Source organism: Dama dama, chromosome 31 (assembly GCF_033118175.1).
Source record: "Dama dama isolate Ldn47 chromosome 31, ASM3311817v1, whole genome shotgun sequence".
In the NCBI taxonomy this organism is placed as follows: domain Eukaryota; kingdom Metazoa; phylum Chordata; class Mammalia; order Artiodactyla; family Cervidae; genus Dama; species Dama dama.
Window position 1 is genome coordinate 27923800 of NC_083711.1, and position 20523 is coordinate 27944322.

The following is a 20523-nucleotide window of genomic DNA, read 5'->3' on the forward strand; positions in this document are numbered from 1 at the left end:
CATACTAACATCATGAAATTTGTTTGAAATTCATCATGTTCATACTTTTGTTTATACTCAAGGGGAGGCGGTGTTACAATAGTACAAATAGAAGAAGATTTAGTGGTAAAATACTTCATAGATGTTGGATTATTTATTTTAGTAACACAAAGTCGCTATAGCTAAAGGGTAGAAATGATTAATTTTCTATATTGTCAATACCGAACCAATGTTAACTATAAATATTATAAGCTATGAAGTGTTAATATTATTACTGAACATTCAAGGCACTCAGTTCCTTTTTTTTATCCCTTCTAAGATATCAAATCAGAATAAGCTCAGCTGGAGAATGAGGAAAACATTACTTTCCACAGTTAGCTCCTTACCTGTTTCTATGAAATGAGTTGAAGTCTTGAGGAAAGGAGGATTATAGCCAAGTAACCATCGTGGAGGGAGGGCAGCAGAAGAGAATACATTGAAAATATTTTGATTCAGGATAGATTTCATCTTTCCCTACAATACCATGCCAGCACACTACCCCTAGCGCTGCTCAAGGGGACGTTTGTGGAGCTCTTGTAGGACACAATAAGAATCCCACAGACACCACTGGGTATTGAATACCATTGTCCCCACCCAGGGTCTAATCCAAAATGAAGTTGGATTTGTGCCTGTAGCCTGTGGGCTTACCTGTAATGGATTTCTACAAGTTTAAAGGGTGCAGCATAGGCCCACCATACCTTGAGACAACCCCCTAGAGCTTCTGGGGATTTTCTAGGTCTGCTTAATGGATGTCATCTAGCCTAGGGTTTGATTCCCTATAGTAATGGCAGGAAAAACTAGATGAGCAGCTCATAGGGTCAGAAGGTCAAACTGTCCATAAATTGGAAAGACCAGATCTTTTAGTCACATTGGATTCTACTTTTACAAATACAATTTGTGTATTAGATGGAAGAATGCACATTCAAGAGCAACAGAAAAAAAATATTTTTAGTAGCAGATTTAACACTTTGTTTGAGGGTAAATGTCTAAAATGGCAAAAATGTCAGAATCTATAATGTAATCTCTAAGGTAGCAGCTAAAAGTCTTAAAGGAGTAATTATGACTCTTAAATGTAGACACTGTATTTACATAGAAATCAGCTTCCTTTACCAAAAAAAATACCCGTGTGAAGTTTTTTACTCTTAACAATTACTCCTGCAGTCCTAGTCTTAGAGGTGAATAAAGAGACAGACCAATTATTCTGTCAGTCCCAATGCATTTCATTCATATTTTAAACTATTGCTATGAAGCTCAATCTAAGTATTAATTAAATAACTACTAGTTGATTAAGTATTAATTAATCTAGAATAAATAGCATAATTTATCCTTAATATATATATAATTTTGTTACATATTTTATATGTACAAAGTTCTGAACATTTTCATTATTTTAGATGGATGCAATACTTTAGGTAGATTCATTTCACAAAGTATATGAGTTTTTCTGATGAACTAGAAGCACAGACAGAGCCACAGACTTCTCTCTCTTCCCCTTCCCAACTTGGGAGCCCCTCCAGGGATGAGGCTATATGTGTATTGTTTTGACAGGATAAATAAAAACAGCATCATTTTTTAATTCAAACAACTTAGGCTTGAGTTCTGGTGCTTCCACTAACTTGCTGTGAATTCTTGAGAAATTAATCCTTGCCTTTCTCTTTCCATAATATTTAGAGTAATAGTAATAATTATACCTAGCATATAGGTTGAAGAGATGTATTATGGATATAAAATAGCTTACTGTATGCAAAATGTTTTGTAAACTACAGAATGCTCTACAAATGTAAGCTGATAAATTGATATGATTTCAAAAACATAAACACATCATCCAATACATTTAGGAGTTTTTCTTCAAGAATGTTGGCGTTTTCTTCAACTTTACTAGCAAATAGCTTCCTTAAACTTTTAAAATAAATTTCCTCTCAGATTTTTTTCTAACTCTAAACCTCTTTAGTGGAATGTCCTCATTCTAATTTTCAAATGATTCCAGTTTTTTTTTTTTCTTACCAATTGCCATAGCATCAGAGTTCTCTGAAATCTAATTTATATTTCTTTGTCTTTAGAAAGGAGATATCATAGACATTATCTGCAAAACGCCAATGGGGATGTGGACAGGAATGTTGAACAATAAGGTGGGAAACTTCAAATTCATTTATGTGGATGTCATATCAGAAGAAGAAGCAGCCCCCAAGAAGATGAAGACACAAAGAAGGAGTGGAATGGAAAAGCCTGAGACTCTGCAGGAGTTTTTAGAGAGGATTCACCTTCAGGTTAGCAAACCCATGGCCTGTTTGATTTTGATGGCATACAGATGGAATAATTGAGAAGAATGGATCAGTGTTTGTATTGCTAAAAAAAATATACGACTTACAGCAAGGGAAAATCTGTTTTCCAAGGACAGCTCTTACTTACCCATAACCACTTCTTTATGCATGGACTGGTCTTGATATAACATCACTTGGACTAAATTCTAACGATGTTTAGCAGTCTCAGTAGAGATTGGGCTTCCCTGATGGCTCAGCTTGTAAATAATCTGCCTGCCATGCAGGAGACACTATAAGACACAGGAGACTCCTGTTTGACCCCTGGGTCGGGAAGATCCCCTGTAGAAGGAATGGCCACCCACTCCTTGCCTAAAAAATCCCATGGAATGAGAAGCCTGGCAGGCTATAATCCAAAGGGTTGCAAATAGTCAAACACAACTGAGCAATTAAACATGTATGTAGCACCCAGAGATTAGAACAAGAAATTACAGTGGAAAGTGAAATACACTTGGGGGAATAAAAGACCCAGAGAAAACATGGTAATGAGAATGATAAAGAGGATAGAAAGAGTGAAGGTAAAATTCAAAGAATTGAAAGGAAGAATGACAAGAAAATTGTATTTCCTATAGAGCAGAGATCAAAAGCAAATCAATAGAAGGTAGCCAAATTTGTTTTTAAAGAAATTTGTTAGAAAACAGTGATCATTAAGGCCCCATAATGATTGTGTTAGGGAAACTGTTGTCTATAGTTATAATCCAGTTATTTTCTTGTTATATTAGAGAAATTTTTATGAAGTATCTCTATGTTGTTAAATGGCAGGTATCTACACTATGCCTAGCCTCACTAGATTTACTGGTTTGCAATCTACTTCTAAAACTAACACAGCAGTATTTTAATAGCTTTCAAAATTCATCATCAAGAAAATAACCATTAATCTTTCCTTAACTGTTTTTCCTGAATCACCTAGTTGTATTCCAATCTGTAGATTCACTACATAGACATTTCAGTATTACTGTTGGTGCCCTCTAAATGGTATACTCCTTGGAGGAGGCACATGTTTGAATCCTACTTCAGCTACTTGTTTGTTCTGTGACCTATGAAAAAACCAAGGTCTGAGGAAGTGAAACTTACTCAAGAACTCTCAGTTACATCAGATTGGGATTTTTTTTTTTTTCCTGTTCTGATTCTGTGATCCTTCTAGGATACATTATTTTAAAACAGAATTGCTACTCCTTCTTTCCTTTTTCTAAATAAATAAAGGGCTAGTAATAAGTTCTTTCTGATTACTTAAAACTTTTATATCCTCTTATTCAATTTTAGTAACTAAAATAAGTATATTGGAATTATCAAGTAAAATGGGAGGAATATTTGAGGAAGTTGAAAAGCATTTCAATTCACTTTGCATTTTTATTCTGTTACAGAGAACAGAGGTTACATAAATAACATATAGACTTTGAAATCAGAAGCCTATGAATTTTAAACTAATATATATTAATGCAAATGATGGACAAAATATACATGCTAAGAAATGGAAACAATACTTTTACCAACCACAGTGTTCTAATGCTTAATAAAAGCTTTTAATTAAATAGAAAGTCTGGAATGCCCTAAGTTTATAAAATATCTTTCAACCAAAATGTTAGGTATACTTAGATAAATTGTATCTCTTTCAAACTCGTTTTTTGATCTGCCTCAAGAAGTTAATGAGGGTAGATGATTTTGCAATCAAGCAAACAGGAAGAGATATAGTTCCAGAAATATTATTATAATATACTCTATGAGAGGCATTTTATTGATAGACTTAAAAAAACACTAGCTTTATCAATTTTGCTATTTGAGAAGTGAAAATGTGCCAGATGGGATGAGTGATCCAGCTATTTAATTGATTCCTGATTTAGCATTGCATAGCTTAAGGTGATCATTTCTTCTTTACATTTGTCCTTCCAGAAGGTGAGAAATGTACAGCATGCTGTTTAAAGGTCCTGCGTTCATCTGTAGAAAACTAGTACAAATAAAATAAAATTAAGCGAAAGTTCTGTTGGCACCTTTTGGTTCCAATGCATTGTTTCCATTTCTATACTTTTTAAAAATCTAAAAATAATTAAAAATAAAATGTTTGCATCTGAGTAGCTTATATTATACAAAGTTTTTTCTTCCATACAGGAATATACCTCAACACTTTTGCTCAATGGTTACGAGACCCTAGAAGATTTAAAGGATATAAAAGAGAGTCATCTCATTGAATTAAACATTAAAGACCCAGAAGACAGAATGCGGTTACTATCAGCTGCTGAAAATCTCCTTGGTGAAGAAAGTAAGTATGCGTAGCTGCTCGTCTCCCTCACTGAGAATCAAAGGTAAATGTAAATAGTAAAATCATTAAAAACAAATTCCCAGTTTTATTTACTGAGAATCATATAAAGCATTTTTTCCAATAAAAAACGTAGTTTCTTATACATTTGGAAACAACAAATCTATAAATAGTCGAATGGTCAGATCTATAAATAGAGGACTTTTTTTTTTTTTTTGCTGCTTACTGGATCCAGAAAATGAAAGGGCTTTACTGGGTACTTCATTTAGATTCTGCAGAGCTACTAATTTACACACAAGAGGATGTCTGCATTCCCTAAGACTGGGGGAAGTCAGAGACAAATATTTAGCTGAAGCATGAGCCATTAGCGAGAACTGTCATACGCAACTTTTGTAGAACCGCGCAGAGTATGGCTCTGAGCTAATGAGGCTTTGCACCACACAAGAAAATTCATTTCATTACCATATAGCCCCATCTTGTATGTGTTATAGTATTCTTTCAAAACGCTATAATAGCTTGCAAAAATATTCAGCACTTACTTTTACTATCTGAGGTGGTTCTCTGTATTTGTAAGTATAAACTAAAGATGGAGTAACACATGCAGATTCACTTGAATATTGGCCACACCAACTGGGTTTATAAAGATAAGCTAGCCTTTGTTTTCACAACTGCCCGATCTGACCATTATTCTTACCAAATCTGACTGGGCTCCCTAAACCCTGAGTTCAGGGAGTGCCAAACTCTGTCAGGAGTATTTCATTAGAAAAAAAACGGGGGACGGTATCTAATTCTAAAGATGAAAAAGAACTTATATCCCCTAATCCAACCTTCTCTTTCCAAAGTAATATTAATAATAACCATTAATTATTTTTTTGAACATGTTCTCTAAAACTTTGAATGAGGGTCTTTACACTTACCATCTTCTTTAAAGCTGTCCACAACTCTCTGAGTTGGTATCATCCCTATTTTTATAATGAGAAATAAGATAAGAAACTTGTCCAAGCTTATGCGCCTGGTGAATAAGGAAGCTAGGACCAGTGCTTGTGATGTTGTTAGACTTTCCTATATTGCAAGTAATAGCCCAGATTGAGAGTCAGGTGAAAAGTTCTACATAGGACCCAGGCCTCCTGAGGGTCCCCTCGTGAGCTTTCCTACATTCTCCCTCACATGTCTCACGAAATGGCAGTGCTGAACTACACATATTTATTATACGTGGGCCTTTTGTCTAGTAAGAATTAATTTACTTTATAGAAACCATACCTTACTGAATCCTTACTTGCTGTCTTGAGCACTCGCCAAAGTCCTCATCCTTTTCAAGGAGTTTTCACATGCACCACTCATTTGACACCCACAGAACTGATTTCATCCTTTAGGCTTAGGAGTTTGTATGCCTTCTTTGAAGTTGTGGCAGCTAGAAGATGCAGAAGAGGAAGGAATCAGGTCCCAGAGGCAAACAAAGGTCAGACTTAAGAAAGTAACCTATTTACAAGCCAACACAAAACTGATCAGTGTAAACTGGTCTAGGAATATCTTCCAAGTAAATGAGGCAGTTCCTTTCACATCTCGTCATTTCAAAACATTTCAAAACTATGCAATATTATACTAAGAAATGGATTCTGTCTTGAAAGTGATGATTTTTAGTATCATTATCAGTACTCTCCCAAATAAGCTGATACTGAAATAGAGGGAGGAAAAACAGTATTTCTTGAACACTTGTAAATAATTGCTTTTCTTCTACAATAACATCCATGTAGCTATTTTGCCCATTTTATAGATGAGAAAATATTTCAGAGATGAATTTCAAAGAGGCCAAATAGCTAGATTAGTAAAGAGTTGGAGTTTTAACTAAAGGCAGTCTACTACAAAAAAACCAAGGTCTTAAAAAAATAATAATTAAAAAAAAAAACAAGTTCTTTCTTCCACACATACAAACCAGTAAATATGAATAGAACAATGCCTATTTGAAAATGCAAGCTTTCTGCTGTTTTGTCAACTTCCCCAAGAACTTCAGTTCAGTTGCCCATCTCAGAAAGTGGAAGTTAATAAAGTTAATATTTAAGTGAGAAGGGAAGTTTTGTAACAGCATGACACCCTTAAAGGTTCAGAGGCTTGTATAGCTACACTGAGGCAGGATTTGTGAATGGAATGGGCCAGAGGGGCATGGTAAACAGGACTTTAAGTCATGAAAGTGTGCTCAGCGGAGACCCACAGAGGGATGATCAGTCCAGTCCAAAGGCCTGGGCCACTTAAGGTATCCACTTAATTTCTTTATTCTGCCTTCCACATCACCCATCTACTTTCTCTGTTAACAAAAGTACAATAATTTATAGATGATATCATCTTAGAGCTAGGTATAATTTTAAAAACCATCTGACTCAAATTCTTCCTTTACAAGATGAGGAAACTAGAACTAGAGTAGCCTTCTCAAGGTCACATATCTAGAACCCAGTCTCCTAAACCCATCAGAAACACCTTCAACTATGCCCTGGTCTCTGAAAACAAAAGACAATCTCTCCAAACAATGATGTGACTTTCAATGTTTGATATAAAAAGCATAAAAATTCTCTGAATTATTTCTGTTTAGAAAACAGTACTTGAAGGTCACTAGAGGTTGACCGTTTAATAAAATCCAGTAATGTACAAACATACCCATACAGAGCCAAATTCTAGGAGATGAAAAATGGAAAAAAATGCAGATTCAACCAGTGTTTGTTCTCAACACACAACCCTGAGACTTTTCCTCTTTTAATCTTATGGTCTAAAGTAGTATTAGAATATACATGTCAAAAAGATGCATATTGCATGTTAGGCTATTCTGACTGAAAGCTATTTATCTTATATGAAACTGCTTTGCTCAAGAAATAAAGAAGAATGACTTCTATTTGTTGATAAGATGGTGAGTTCTGATGATTCGGCACCATGCTACTGCGTGTTTATTTTTATCTATTCTCTACTCTGTGAATCATATCTTCTACAACCATGCTAAAGATTAAATGCACAACCTTCATGTACCTTGAATGATAAAGACCTTGAATATATGGTTGTTTAAAAATGAGACATTATTAAAAACAAATGCATGTCACAGTCATAGGTTTAAAATAGCTTTTTTTTGTTATGTGGAAGAACGGGGTATGCAAATTGACTAGGATTTTATGTATGCATTTTATTTTGATCATTGAATGTCAGTTTAGGGAACGTCAATAAATTCCTAGTTTAGTGTTTCATTGCTATTTAGTTTGGAAAGTTTTGCTTTGCTTATCATTCAGTATAAAAATTGAGCAGAGAGGGCACCAGCTCTGATCACAGGAATTAAAGCTCTGAGATAATGTAGAAAAGACTACAAACTCCAATGTGAGGCTTTAATACATTTAGGGGGACCAAAGCCTGGGGAATGGGACAGGAACAAACAGAAATCTAGACTTAGAACAAGCAGTTTCCCTTTTCTCTTAGGCCAAAAGAGACAGCATTGTACCCACTTTGACCTTGAAATTGTTAACCAGATTAAACTTTTTTAGGTCATTGCTTGACAGGAGGTAAAGACACTTCTCCAACAAACTGACAATAGGGCTGGCGAGTGGTGTTAGGACTGATGTATGTATGTATGTATGATGTATGTATGACCTCGAGAGGAGAAGAGCAACTTTTGGGTTCTATAATTCCAAGCAAGACTAGCACAGAGATATTCTGAATTTCTTCTCACGACACATTAGAACTGAGCAGAATCAGACTACGGGCTCCTTCAGCTGGGAATCTAGATGAGGTTAGGAGAAAAAAAAACTAGGGTAAACTACTTGGCTCTTGAAGGAGCAAATGAGTGGAATCTGTTTATTTTCTGCACTTTAGAGTTTCTCTATTTATCATCTGAATTTTAAAATGGTTTGTTTACTTTGAATAAATATTCCCAGCAAGGAAAAAAGAGAATAGAGAATATGTGTGTGTGTGTTTTTCCATAAACACAACCTTTAAGACCCCTTTGCCTTGCTGAGAAATGCCTCTTTAAAATAATAAGATAGTTAGCTGCTATTTATAGTAAATATTTCCTTTTTATTCTGAACTCATTTCTCTTTTCTACTCTGAGATGCACTTTGATGTGTCTTAAAAGTGTGCCTGTGAGAATGTGTACAATCCTCCTTGGGGAAAATGGGTGATGGAAATATCTTGTTCTCCCTATAGCCCAGGGATAATTAAAATTTAAATTGAAAACAAAAAGCAACCTCGTAACAGAATAAGCAAACTCTATTGGAACCTGTATATAACGTATTGGACTTACTACCCACACCCTTTGTTTGCAGTGCTCGTGAGGAGGAAGGGGGAAGGGTGGGTTGTGTGCCAGGCTCTTGGCACCAGCTGTGGTCACAGCAGCCCCACATTGCTCAACTATCCCCACTTGTGCCTTCCTGCCTGCCTACCTGCCCACAACGATGCAGGGCAAATGGCAAAGCCCAGCCAGGAGCCTGGAACATGAGCTGCCAGCAGGGGAGGTTTGTAGCGATGCCAAGCAGCAGTCCAGCAGTTGGCCTGACAGCGTGCCAGGGTTGCCTAGCGCCTTAGCCCCTGACATGCGTGCCTGTTGTTTCCAACCCACTTGCCATATGATTTGGATTGAGAGTCAAGAAGCATGCAGCTTTTAAGAAAATATATGCTGACTATCTCCGCAGAGCAGAGGAGGCACGTGGGCATTTTACTTTTATGTATTTATAAATACGCATTTAATATCTATTTCTAGTCATAGCCATTTTGCTTCATATAATGTTTCTTCAAATTTTTTTTTTAGTTTTATCCCCTAAAGTTTAAATTATGACAGATGCCCTATTCCATATAATATAAAGAACAAAAAAATGAAATAAAAACATTATGCTTCAGAGAACCACCTCCAGAGAAAACAGTTCATAGAATTTTCACCTCAGTCATTTAGAGAACTGGTAGCATCTGCACATGTAGGGCATTCCTGTACTTGTCTTTATATTGCACTGTGATTGTGTACTAGGCATGGCTTTGTAGTGATTACCCTGGTCAAACAAGACACAATCCTCTATCACCGTGTGCCTTCCCAAAGTCCCTAGCGCCACACTTGGCACTGAATCCATAGTTAACAAATGCTTGTGGAATGCATACATGTTGAATGAGAGGATGACGAGAACTGCAAATAGTAAGCAAAACTTTTTTTTCAGGTTATAAAGTTTAAAGTCCCCTGCAATCCCACTTTACACATAAAAGTTTTTGCAACAGGCAGCTGGCTGTTGGAAAGTGTTGTTAAGATTCATTTCATGCATACATTAGCCATATGTGCAGGTACATGTGAAAGTGTGTGAGGAGATTTCTAGAAATATAAAAAACTATCAAAGTTTAAAATAGGTATACTTTTGAATCCAGAAATTCCAAGTTTTAGGAATTTGATTAAATTCTACAATGCATAAAAATACTAGTTAAACTACTAGGAGTTTTAGTTCAAAACTAAAACTAATGTGAATTTCTATTAGCAATTAATTTGTTATAAACAAATTAAGATATAGGCAAACAATAAAGCAGGATAAAGATATCAGGAGAATGAAATACAGGCTGACATGAAATGATGCCCGAAACATAGTAAATGGTAAAAGCAAATTGTAGATTAGTAATATGTAACATAATCCCATTTTGCCGAATATAATAAATTTTAAAATAATGAAATTAAGTTATCATTTCACCATGTCAAGTACACAGGATTAAATTAACTGTTAAGAAATGTGATATTGATTTCCCAAGGCCCCCAGTGAAGCAGTATGATAATAGTTTTTTATATTATTTGGTCATCATCAAAATAGTCTACTAGGACAACAATTCAACCAAGGGTAAATACTTCTGGGACCAAGGCTTTTCATGGGAATGTGTGCTTGAGGAAGTGGTAGCCTGATGTGAGGTCCCCATTGGTGTGGAGCAATTAGATCTCAAGAGAGTATGACTCTGTGCCTCTGAAGGAGACAGCACAGTGAGCAGCTGTTGTGAGTGTAAGTGAAAAGATGTACTCTCCAGAACACAGCTCATTAGAGAGGAGACATGATGCTTGAATGCAAAGAGGGGTTAGCAAACAGAGGGAGAGTCATTTCAACTCCATAGTTTCTCATGGCCTCAGGAAAACAGTAACTGGTTGGTTTCCCATGAAGAGATTCTTGTATTCACTTTGTTCTTGTTGTTTTTTTCAAAAGGTGGACTAGTATTCAAATAAAATAAATACCAAATATTCACTAAATAGAAAATTAAAATGTTCAGGTAATTTAAGGACATGCTTAAGATGAAATCAGAAACAAGTAGGTTATGCCATATTGTCTAGCGAATGTTTCCCTCCATGGACAATGCTATCTCTGGCCAAATAAATATAGCCACAGTGATCTGGAGAACGCTTGAGTCTAGGTTTGAGGAACTGATGTGGAGCTACAAAGGAGGCTGAGATTTTGAGCCATCTCAAAATGCTTCCCTTGTGGCTCAGACGGTAAAGAATCTGCCTGCAGTATAGGAGACCTGGGTTTAATCCCTGGGTCCGGAAGATCCCCTGGAGAAGGGAATGGCTACCCACTCCAGTATTCTTGCCTGGGAAATCCCAGGGACAGAGGAGTTTTGTGGGCTAGGGAACATGGTGTCACAAACGTGGCCGTCGCAACTTAGCGACTAAACGACAAAGGTGCATAAGCCTTGTTTTTCCTCGCTGAAGATGGTACCGGACTAGAGAAAACAGAGGAGGATAATACAAAGACCCAAGAGGTGTCTTCATTTGAATTTCAACAAAATTTCTTACTCGATTTTCTTTAGTTCGTATTTCCTTTAATTAACCTAAATATTGCATTCTTTTTATTAAACACACTGTTTATTAAGCACTTTCATTGATCAGCTATTTTCCTATGCCCTCTGGATTGCATTACTTGATAGTACATGGTATAAAGGACAGAAGCTTCATACTTAAGGCAAACAAGATAATAAAGACAAAATCTGGAATATTTGAGTAAAGAAAACTGGGAAAGTCAAGCAAAAACTAGTAGTTTACATTTTTTATTAAATCTTCAAATTTCTAATATGTGAATATAGGACAGATTTTTCTCTTCAGGCATGATAACTTTTTCCCAGAATTAGGACCTAGTTTGATTTCCTTAAAGCTTTCTTCAGTTTTAGTATAATTGAGATTGCCTGTACTTAATTAAATGTCACAAATATAATTATTTTATGAATAATTATATTAGCTGTCATATTCTAATCACCACGTCACTTTTTATCTCCATTGATCAGACTTATGTTGAACCATGGGCTTTATACAATTCCATAAAAATTTTGGTAAGAAATGAAATATTTTATTATTCAAATTAGTTCTTTATGAAAAAATATCTTCTAAATAATTTTTTCTTAAAATGATCATTTTATTTTTACTACATAGAGTGCAGAACTGTTTGGAGCTGCTTTCTGTACTCCTTTATGCCTGATGTCAGCTGGTAGCAATAAGATATACCCTCTTTCAGATTACTTACTAATTCTTCAGTATACTCAGATTTTCAAATGTACAGCTTTGGGGATATTTGCAAACCATTCAGGGGCTTTATTAAAAAATGGTACCATTTTAATGTTTTGTTCTTTATTAAAATAAAATACAAAACATTGTAAACAATCTCAGAAATATAGAACTCTAAAATTCTAACACTTTCATGTGTGACCTATATGATGCCCATATGTTTTTACATAATTTTAAAAATAGAAAAGTTATATATTCTAATTCTTTAACTTCATGTATTATCAGAAATGTTTTTGTATAAAAAGATGCACTTGGATATCCTAAGGAAAGTCTGTAATTTTATAGTCAAACTGATTCTTATTCCAATGTGTTACTTACCTGGTTAGCTCAGATGATTGGACCATGGGACAAAACTGATGAAGGATATAGTTTCAATTTCTAGGTAGATCAGTTAGCTTTACTCTGCTTCATGACCACATGAAGAGACTAAATGACTTAGAAAGAACATGTGAATGTACTAGCGTGAATTCATTTCCTCTGCTGGAAAAACTACCCATAGCATAAGACCTAGATTTATGCCAATCCTTAAGTCATTAGTGTCAAGATGAAAATAAATAAATAAATAAATAAACAACAACAACAACAAAAAAAAAAAAAAGAGGAAAATCTTGACCCTCCAAATACAAAAACTGAATGCTAGATAGCTTTCCTTTCCATTATATAACTTAATGACCTGCCTTTTCTTTTTATAGTTACAGTTGAGGGGTTCCAGCTGATCACCTGCCTGACATTATTGCAAGCCTGGTGGGAAGCTTTTGAGGAGGCCTAGTCATGTTTTCATTTCACTAGGAAATCATTTAGCAAATTACTACTGTTCTGTAAATTACTGTGCTGCATAACTTTCATAGTGAGAAACTATTTCCTTTTTCCATAAAAATTGCAGATGAAAGGTTTCTACAATAAATAACCTGTATTTAAAATGAACCATTCCTAGAATATGGAGAATGTGATACAGCATTTCTCAGGTGGAAATAAAAACAGATACATTTTATTACTAATATTAAAAATGGCATATTCTCTGTTTAAAGTTAAATTTATTGTTTCTTTACTTTGTTACCCTTTGAGGTGAACATATAGAACTTCCAGAGGATGAAATAACAACCTAAGTACTTATTTTTTGGAAAGGAAAAGAGCTAATTTTAGAATTCAGAGTTGTTTAAGCCTAAGTTTTATATCTTGAAGAGTCCCACAATCAGTAATCAACCTAAACAGAATACAGTGTTGGAAGTAGTAATTATGCTAAGTCGCTTTTAGGATGGCAGTCTGAGGAAGGGATCTCAGTTCTTTCAATTTTGTGTTGAGGTAATAAGCCCAGATATATCTGGGGAAATATGGTCTTATCCCCACCGCCATTCTGACAAAGGGGATCACACTCTGAATACGGTGATCACTGCTGATATGGCAGGAAGCACTGCAAAAAGGCCAATTCCTCTGGTCTTTTCCAGAAACACTTGGATAACAGAACACAGAGCCATCTCTTTCATTTCAGTGGCAATAAGACAGAAAAACAAAGGAAGAGGAGAAGGTTATTCCTTAAAGACTGAGGTCCCATTTCAGTGCTGCCTTTTCACAAAAGAGGGGCTTGGAACCACAAGTGGATGACTGATACTCATCAAGACTAGTCAAGATTAAGTAGATTCCCCTAAAGCTAAAAGGCTTACAATTAATAAAGACAAAATGCTTCACAATAGCCAACATTTCAAAACAATAATCACAAAAGGTTCACATTAAGTTGAAGCTCCTTATACCAAGAACTAATTATAACTTCACTAGACTTCAATTTCTGATACTTGAGCCCACAGTTAAAGTTGTGGCAAATGTGGAGAAGATTCAGAAGACTAGCATAAATGTGGTTTCATTGTGGTGAATAAAAACTTTGAAAAAAAGGTTAAAAGAACTGTTATGACTCATTTTGAAAATGAGTAGACTAAGAAGTTATTTTTATCATTTTTTCCAACTTTTCTCAACTTATGTTTCCCATATAAAAGCAAAAAATATGGAAATAATTTAAGTGACTCTTTGCTCAGTTCTTCCATGAAAAGGGCATAACCATTGTAGATACACTGAGAAAAACTTAATTCATTAGATACAAGGATGCTAGGCTCAATTCTCTCTTGTAATAGAGGTTGATAACAATTAGATATTCAGTGGACCATAAACTAATGTTGACAATTTATCAGAAGCCTATAAAATGCATTTAAAAGCAGGAGACATGTAGACAAGATAAAGTGTGGATTTCCAAAAGATAAATTACTTGAGTCTATTGAGGAAAATTACACCAGTACACAATTTCCTTCTTCCAAAGTTTGGATCTACTTTCTTCTCACTGGAATGAGATGAAGTGCATAACCTCTGAAGGCAGAGATCTTAAACCACCCTGAAATGTATGTTCTTCCAATGTAGGTCTATTCCAATGTCCAAAGTAGAGCAGTCCCGGGTTCAGAAGGGGAAATAGCCAGCCGTGCTCATATAGCTGAGAGACAGCAGCTTAAGATCCATCTCCTCTCCTCAAGAAAGAAAGAAACTTCACATTGACAAAGAGAACACTGATGATAAAAATTCTTGAGAAGAGTAAAACTATAGAGCTCCTTAGGTTCTTTAGAAATATCTTTCATTACACCTCTAATATTATTTTTTACCTAAAATGGCAATGCCTGTTTTTTAAGAATACTGGTTTGATGACATAGAATTACCAACCTGAATGTATATAATTGTTATTCAGAAATGTAAACAAAGATGTAGCAAACAACAAAAGGTGGATTCAATAGATACAATGTTATACTATCTAAAAGCAACCCCCCAAATTCCCTGGCAGTCCAGTGGTTAGGACTCAGTCCTTTTCACTGCTACGCCCTGGGTTCAATCTCTGGTTGGGGAACTAAGACCCCATAAGCCATGGGGCACAGCCAAAAGATAAAAGCAATGTCTGATTTTATGTCTACTTTTCTGATGAATTCAAACATATGCTTTCCAAACATGGAAACTATTAGTTAAATTCCAAGTTATTGGAATTCTATTGTATGTTGTTGCTCACATTGATCTTTTATTCATTAATCAACATTATCATGATTCTCAAATTGCTCACAAAAATGACTATTGACTAGGATTGTACATTTAAACTACAAATGACTTCTTCTAATGTTACTTTAAGGAGTATTTGGACAAGGCATCAGTCACACTGTGGCTACAATCTGCTTTCTTTGGCAACTTTTCATCAATGTAAAAGAAGAGTCCATATTGATCTTCAGTTCTGTAAGCAGTTCACATGAATTCCATGAAACTCCAAGTGAGCAACAAAGGGCAAAATTTATCTTCTAAGGAAATAGTGGCTCGAATATTTGAGAGCAAACATCTCATTTATGATGAACAAGTACATCATTTACTTACAGAAGTTTCCACTGTATGAAGTTGAAACAGTTAAAATAACTTGAAGATGAGTGAATACGTGAACAAAACTTTTCTTGACTTTGCCTAACCAGTTCTCTCTTTTCCATTTACAGCTATTCAAGAGCCAGAAAGTGAATCCATGCCCCTATCCTTAAGCCCAGACATCTTAAATAAGTCACAGTTAGATGACTGCCCAAGGGACTCTGGTTGTTACATCTCATCAGAAAATTCAGATAATGGTAAAGAAGACCTGGAGTCTGAAAACCTGTCTGACATGGTACAGAAGATTACTATCAGAGAGCCAAGTGACTGAATATACATTATCAACTCTGTATCTACAGATGTGTTCTATTTTAACTCTTCCTGAGCTAAAAAACCAAATAGGAGAGGAAGAGAAGTATTTGCAGATACTGCCTGAAGTTAAAATGTTTTAATGGGAATGATTGTAAATAAAAATCCATATCTCTTATATTCCCAGTTGTTGTAAATAATATGTATATTTATTTCTTTAAATGCTAAAATGTTAATATTTCACTTCTCTGTATCAGAAGGATAATGTAGGTTTGGAGTATGTTTATTTAGCTTTATTTTATAAGTGCAAAAGTGATTCTGCAAAAAGACTCCCCCTTTTTTTATACATGCCTGTTTTGAATTTGTATATGTTGTTGAGTAAATAGTAACAGAGTGTGTCTGTTTAATTGCCCAAGCAGCATTTATACTCATTTTTATAATTACTGGGAAAGTGTGAGTTAGTATTGGAGACATTTTATCCTAATCCACAGTGGAGTTTTAGTAATTATTTTTTGCTGATTTCATCACTGTTTTCTGTATGGAAGTATAGATAAAAACATATTGTCAATCCTGACTTAGTAAAACTAATTTTAATAATTGTACAGATTTTTCATTTTTAAGTGTAAATATTTTTAATTTTGAAATACCCTAATTTTAATAATAAAAAACTGTATGCATTTGGTAATCTCCAGACTGTTGTTAAAGTATATTTCATCTTAGAACTTCAGACAAAAAAATTTCTACCAGATAAGGTTTTATCGTCAGTATATACACTTATAAAACATATATATATATGATTCCCAAATCAATTACCTTACCTCAGTCTCTTTCCTGAACTCCACATCTGTTTTTGCCAGCTTCCCGAATAATTGTATGTACCAGGTCAGACTGCCCTAACAAAACCACAGACTGGGTGACTTAAACAATAGAAACATTTCTCACAGTTTAGGAAGCTAGAAATCCAAGATCAAGTTGCCAGCATGTTGAGTTCTGCTGAGATATCTCTTCCTGGATTGCAGATAGATAACTATCTTGTTGTATTCTCACAAGGCAGAGGGAGACAGCAGGCTCTCATTATCCCATCATGATGTCCTCACCCTCATGACCTAATCTAAACCTATCTCCCAAAGACCCCATCTTCAAATACAATATGATGGGGTTTAGAGCTTCAACATATGAATTTGAGGGGATGGGGGAGGCACAATTCAGTATGTGATTTAACACAAAAATTAAATCACATACTTTCAGCTTAAAAACATTTGATGGCTTTTCATTGTCTCTAGTATAGTATTTAAACCTTCTGGGATACATAAAATCCTCCCCAACAATGTTTAACCTACCCTAAGAGTCATATCTTTCCTCTCCCATCTCTCACTCTACACTCTCCAGCCAAAGCAATACACTTGCAGTGTCCTGAATTCACTATTCCTTTTTTTACTTGTCTTACATTATCTATTTTCCTGGAGTGGCTCCTGCTAGTTTCTATATGCAGAAGCCTCCCTCTGTTTTCTGTCTTGAGACTCACCACCAAAATCACTTGTTCTGTGAAGCCTTCCATGATTCCCTTTGGTGTTCTCCTCTTTGTATTTCCATACCAATTTGTATCTCTGTTGGTTAAAACACTTTTCATATTATACTTTATTTATTATCACATTTGCCCTTCCATGACACAGTGATCTTCTTGTGACAGAGATTATTTTATTTAGTCTTTTTCATTCCTGGTATAAAACCAGGTACAGCGTGGGCATTTAGGAGTTGTTTGCTGGAGTACATTAAATATAATTATTATTCCCATACACATTCCATATCTATATTTAAATCAATCTATTCAATCTACGAGCTTCCCAGGTGGCACAGTGGTAAAGAATCTGCCTGCCATTGCAGGAGATACAAGAGACATGGGTTCATTCCCTGGATAGGGAAGATCCCTTGGAGGAGGAAATGGCAATCTGTTTGAGTATCTTGGCTGGAAAATTCCATGGACAGAGGAGCCAGGTGGGCTACAGTCCATGGGGTTGCAAAATAGTCGGACATGACTAAACACACCACCATCTCACTATAGCCTCTCCACTGGAACCAGCTGAATCTCTCAGTATAGAAAGGCTGTAAAACTTTTTCATGTTCTGGAATTCAATGATTATTCCGGTCCCAGGGAGAGCCTGTGTTTTCAGACTCAAGTCTGTTTTGACAGAATGCATGGTCAGAGAAATTTTATTTCAGATAAATGGATAAAATGTTTCAATACTATTTTGAAAAGAGCAAAAATTAGATGATTTAAATCCTGGTTCCCCCCACTCCACCTCCAACACACACACACACACACACACACACACACACATTCTATTGCTTACATAAACAGGAATATACCTTCACCTTGAAGTATTTTGTCATAATTTTTTAATCAACAAAACTAAGAAAATAATTCATTAAAAAAATAAGATAACTTTTGAAAGTTCTAAAATGCCAGGCAGCTAAAGATTTTCAGGTTTTAGATAACGTCCAACTCACTGAGGTTAGTCAAGTGCCTTGCAACTTCCTGAGTGAGGCCAAACTGATGACATTTCATGTTGAGAAACTTCCGTTACAAGCATAAGTTCTGAGAAAATAATATGATGAAATTTTAGATACTCCATCACCCCACACATGCACTTCCATCCCCACCCACCCCGCCACCGCCGATAAAATTGTATAACTAATCAGCAGGCAGACTTCAAGTACTCCTTCATAAAGTGGGAAGTCATGCTAAAATTATGTAAAGGTTGAAAGCAAAATGAATAGGGACTAAATATAGGCAAAAGAACAGCAGTTTCTAAATTTGACCAGGTTTTATGGCTATGGAAGATAGAAGTAACCTTCACTTTATGCTACCTCCTATCTTAACACTGAATTCATCTCATCACACCCTGTGTTGACCTCAACATATCAGCTGGAGATCCTGGTTTGAGGACTGTGTGACTTTGGGCAGGTCACTTATCCTCTGAGCTTCATTTTCTTCCCATTGCAAAATATACATAATTGTTGTACTAATATTCCATAGCATTTTGTCGATTAAGTGAGATAATCTGTTCAAAACACTCAGCACAAGGCATGCAGTATGTGCGTAAAAACTGATGCCTGAACATAAAATCAAAGCAGTGTACATGCTACTGTAACACTGGCCTGGTCCTGTAGTGATCTGAAATTCTTCAGACACAAGTGCCTGAGGGCTAAGACAACTGTGTTCTCCAGCATCAAGGAGAGAGTCAGCTGATTTAACAGACCTTCACAGCCAAAGACCATTCTGTCATGACAGAATACTTCTTTGTTTACTCCTGTTAGTTTAGGAAGAGGTTTCATTGCATTTAGCTCTGATTCTTCACTCTTGGCACATGATAGGAATGATCACTTAAGGATAAATGACTAAATATAGAAATGAATGCCTATATTAAATAAATAAAAGATTTGGGATTACGGCTGCACCTCAGGCCTTGGTGTATACAGTATAGGGTCACTGCTGAGTGTGATATAGCCAACAGAAAAGCCCTTATAAAAAGACATGCTGAAAGTAAGGCATATATTTTTAAATTTTTAGGGTGCTTGCATGTGTGCTAAGTTGCTTCAGTTGTGTCTGACTCTTTGTGACCCCCTGGACTGTAGCCTGCCAGACTCCTCTGTCCATGGGATTTCTCCAGGCAAGGATGCTAGAGTGAGTTGCCATACCCTCCTCCAGGGAATCTTCGCAACCCAGGGATGGAATCCACAGCTCTTATGTCTCCTGCATTGGCAGGCAGGCTCTTTACCACTAGCGCTACCTGGACATTTAGGCAAATGATCTACCCTGGGAAACAAAGTGCAGAGGGAGAGGCTACTGGGAAAGTATTTTCATTACTTCACATTTCTTACTCCATCATGCAAATTTCTCACATACACAGTATAGCAATGTGTCTACATGATACTATAAATTAAGAAACCATGACAGAAGAACCTATAAAGAATAACATTAGAATGTTCAGAGATTTCTTTTGACCTCTGGAGTCTCTGGTGAGCCCTAGAGCAAAGCACTGTTTCTTCATATAGTGCTAGGTGCTCAGTCATGTCTGACTTCATGACCCCGTGAACTGTAGCCCGCCAGGCTCCTCTATCCATGGCTATTCTCCAGGCAAGAGTACTGGAGTGGGTTGCCATTTCCTTCTCAAGGGCATCTTCCCAACCCAGGGATCAAACCTGGGTCTCCTGCATTGCAGGCAGATTCCTTACTGTCTGAGCCACCAGGGAAATCCCTGTTTCTTCATGGGGAGAGGTGAAATCCTGCTGCACAGGCCATCAGTATGGTTTTCTTCTCCAAGTTCGTGGGCACTTGGCCAAATGATTGGGCAAGAATTATTCCATTTGCAGAGTAAAATGGGGTGAAATCACTTCCGGCACAATTTGTCCATATAGATTATACTTGTTTGCAATTCATCAACTCCTTCTCTACTTTACATCCATATATAATGTAAATGATCATTTTTCTCTGAAGCTTCATAATGATGCACAGCTCAAAAAAGTGATGGAATCAGCTAAAAGGGAGCAGATGGAAGTTTTTTCCCCAATATGCATATTCATAAAAAAATAGAGAACTCAACAAAAGGAGATACAGAAGTACTGGTACCCAGGGGCTGCAGAGACTTGTATACAATAGTAAGTTGCTTTTCTGCCACTATTCATTCTTGAAACCTTTACTCATTCATTCCTGCAGAAAT

General features: G+C 36.0%; 1 protein-coding gene and 1 long non-coding RNA gene across 2 annotated transcripts in view; one reads left to right on the top strand and one right to left on the bottom strand.

The window, feature by feature from the left end:
- The window catches only part of SAMSN1 (SAM domain, SH3 domain and nuclear localization signals 1), a 55671-nt gene extending 39178 nt beyond the window's left edge, over window positions 1-16493 (top strand). The window contains exons 6-8 of the mRNA XM_061133901.1: window positions 2079-2285; window positions 4443-4593; window positions 15625-16493. Coding sequence (XP_060989884.1) covers window positions 2079-2285; window positions 4443-4593; window positions 15625-15824 — 558 coding nt within the window. The 3' untranslated portion in view covers window positions 15825-16493. The remainder of the gene's footprint in view (window positions 1-2078; window positions 2286-4442; window positions 4594-15624) is intronic.
- Window positions 3643-20523, bottom strand: part of LOC133049885 (uncharacterized) — a 73828-nt gene continuing 56947 nt past the window's right edge. The window contains exons 2-3 of the long non-coding RNA XR_009691487.1: window positions 5851-6001; window positions 3643-4281 (exon numbers count right to left, since the gene is read on the bottom strand). This is a non-coding gene — a long non-coding RNA (uncharacterized LOC133049885). The remainder of the gene's footprint in view (window positions 4282-5850; window positions 6002-20523) is intronic.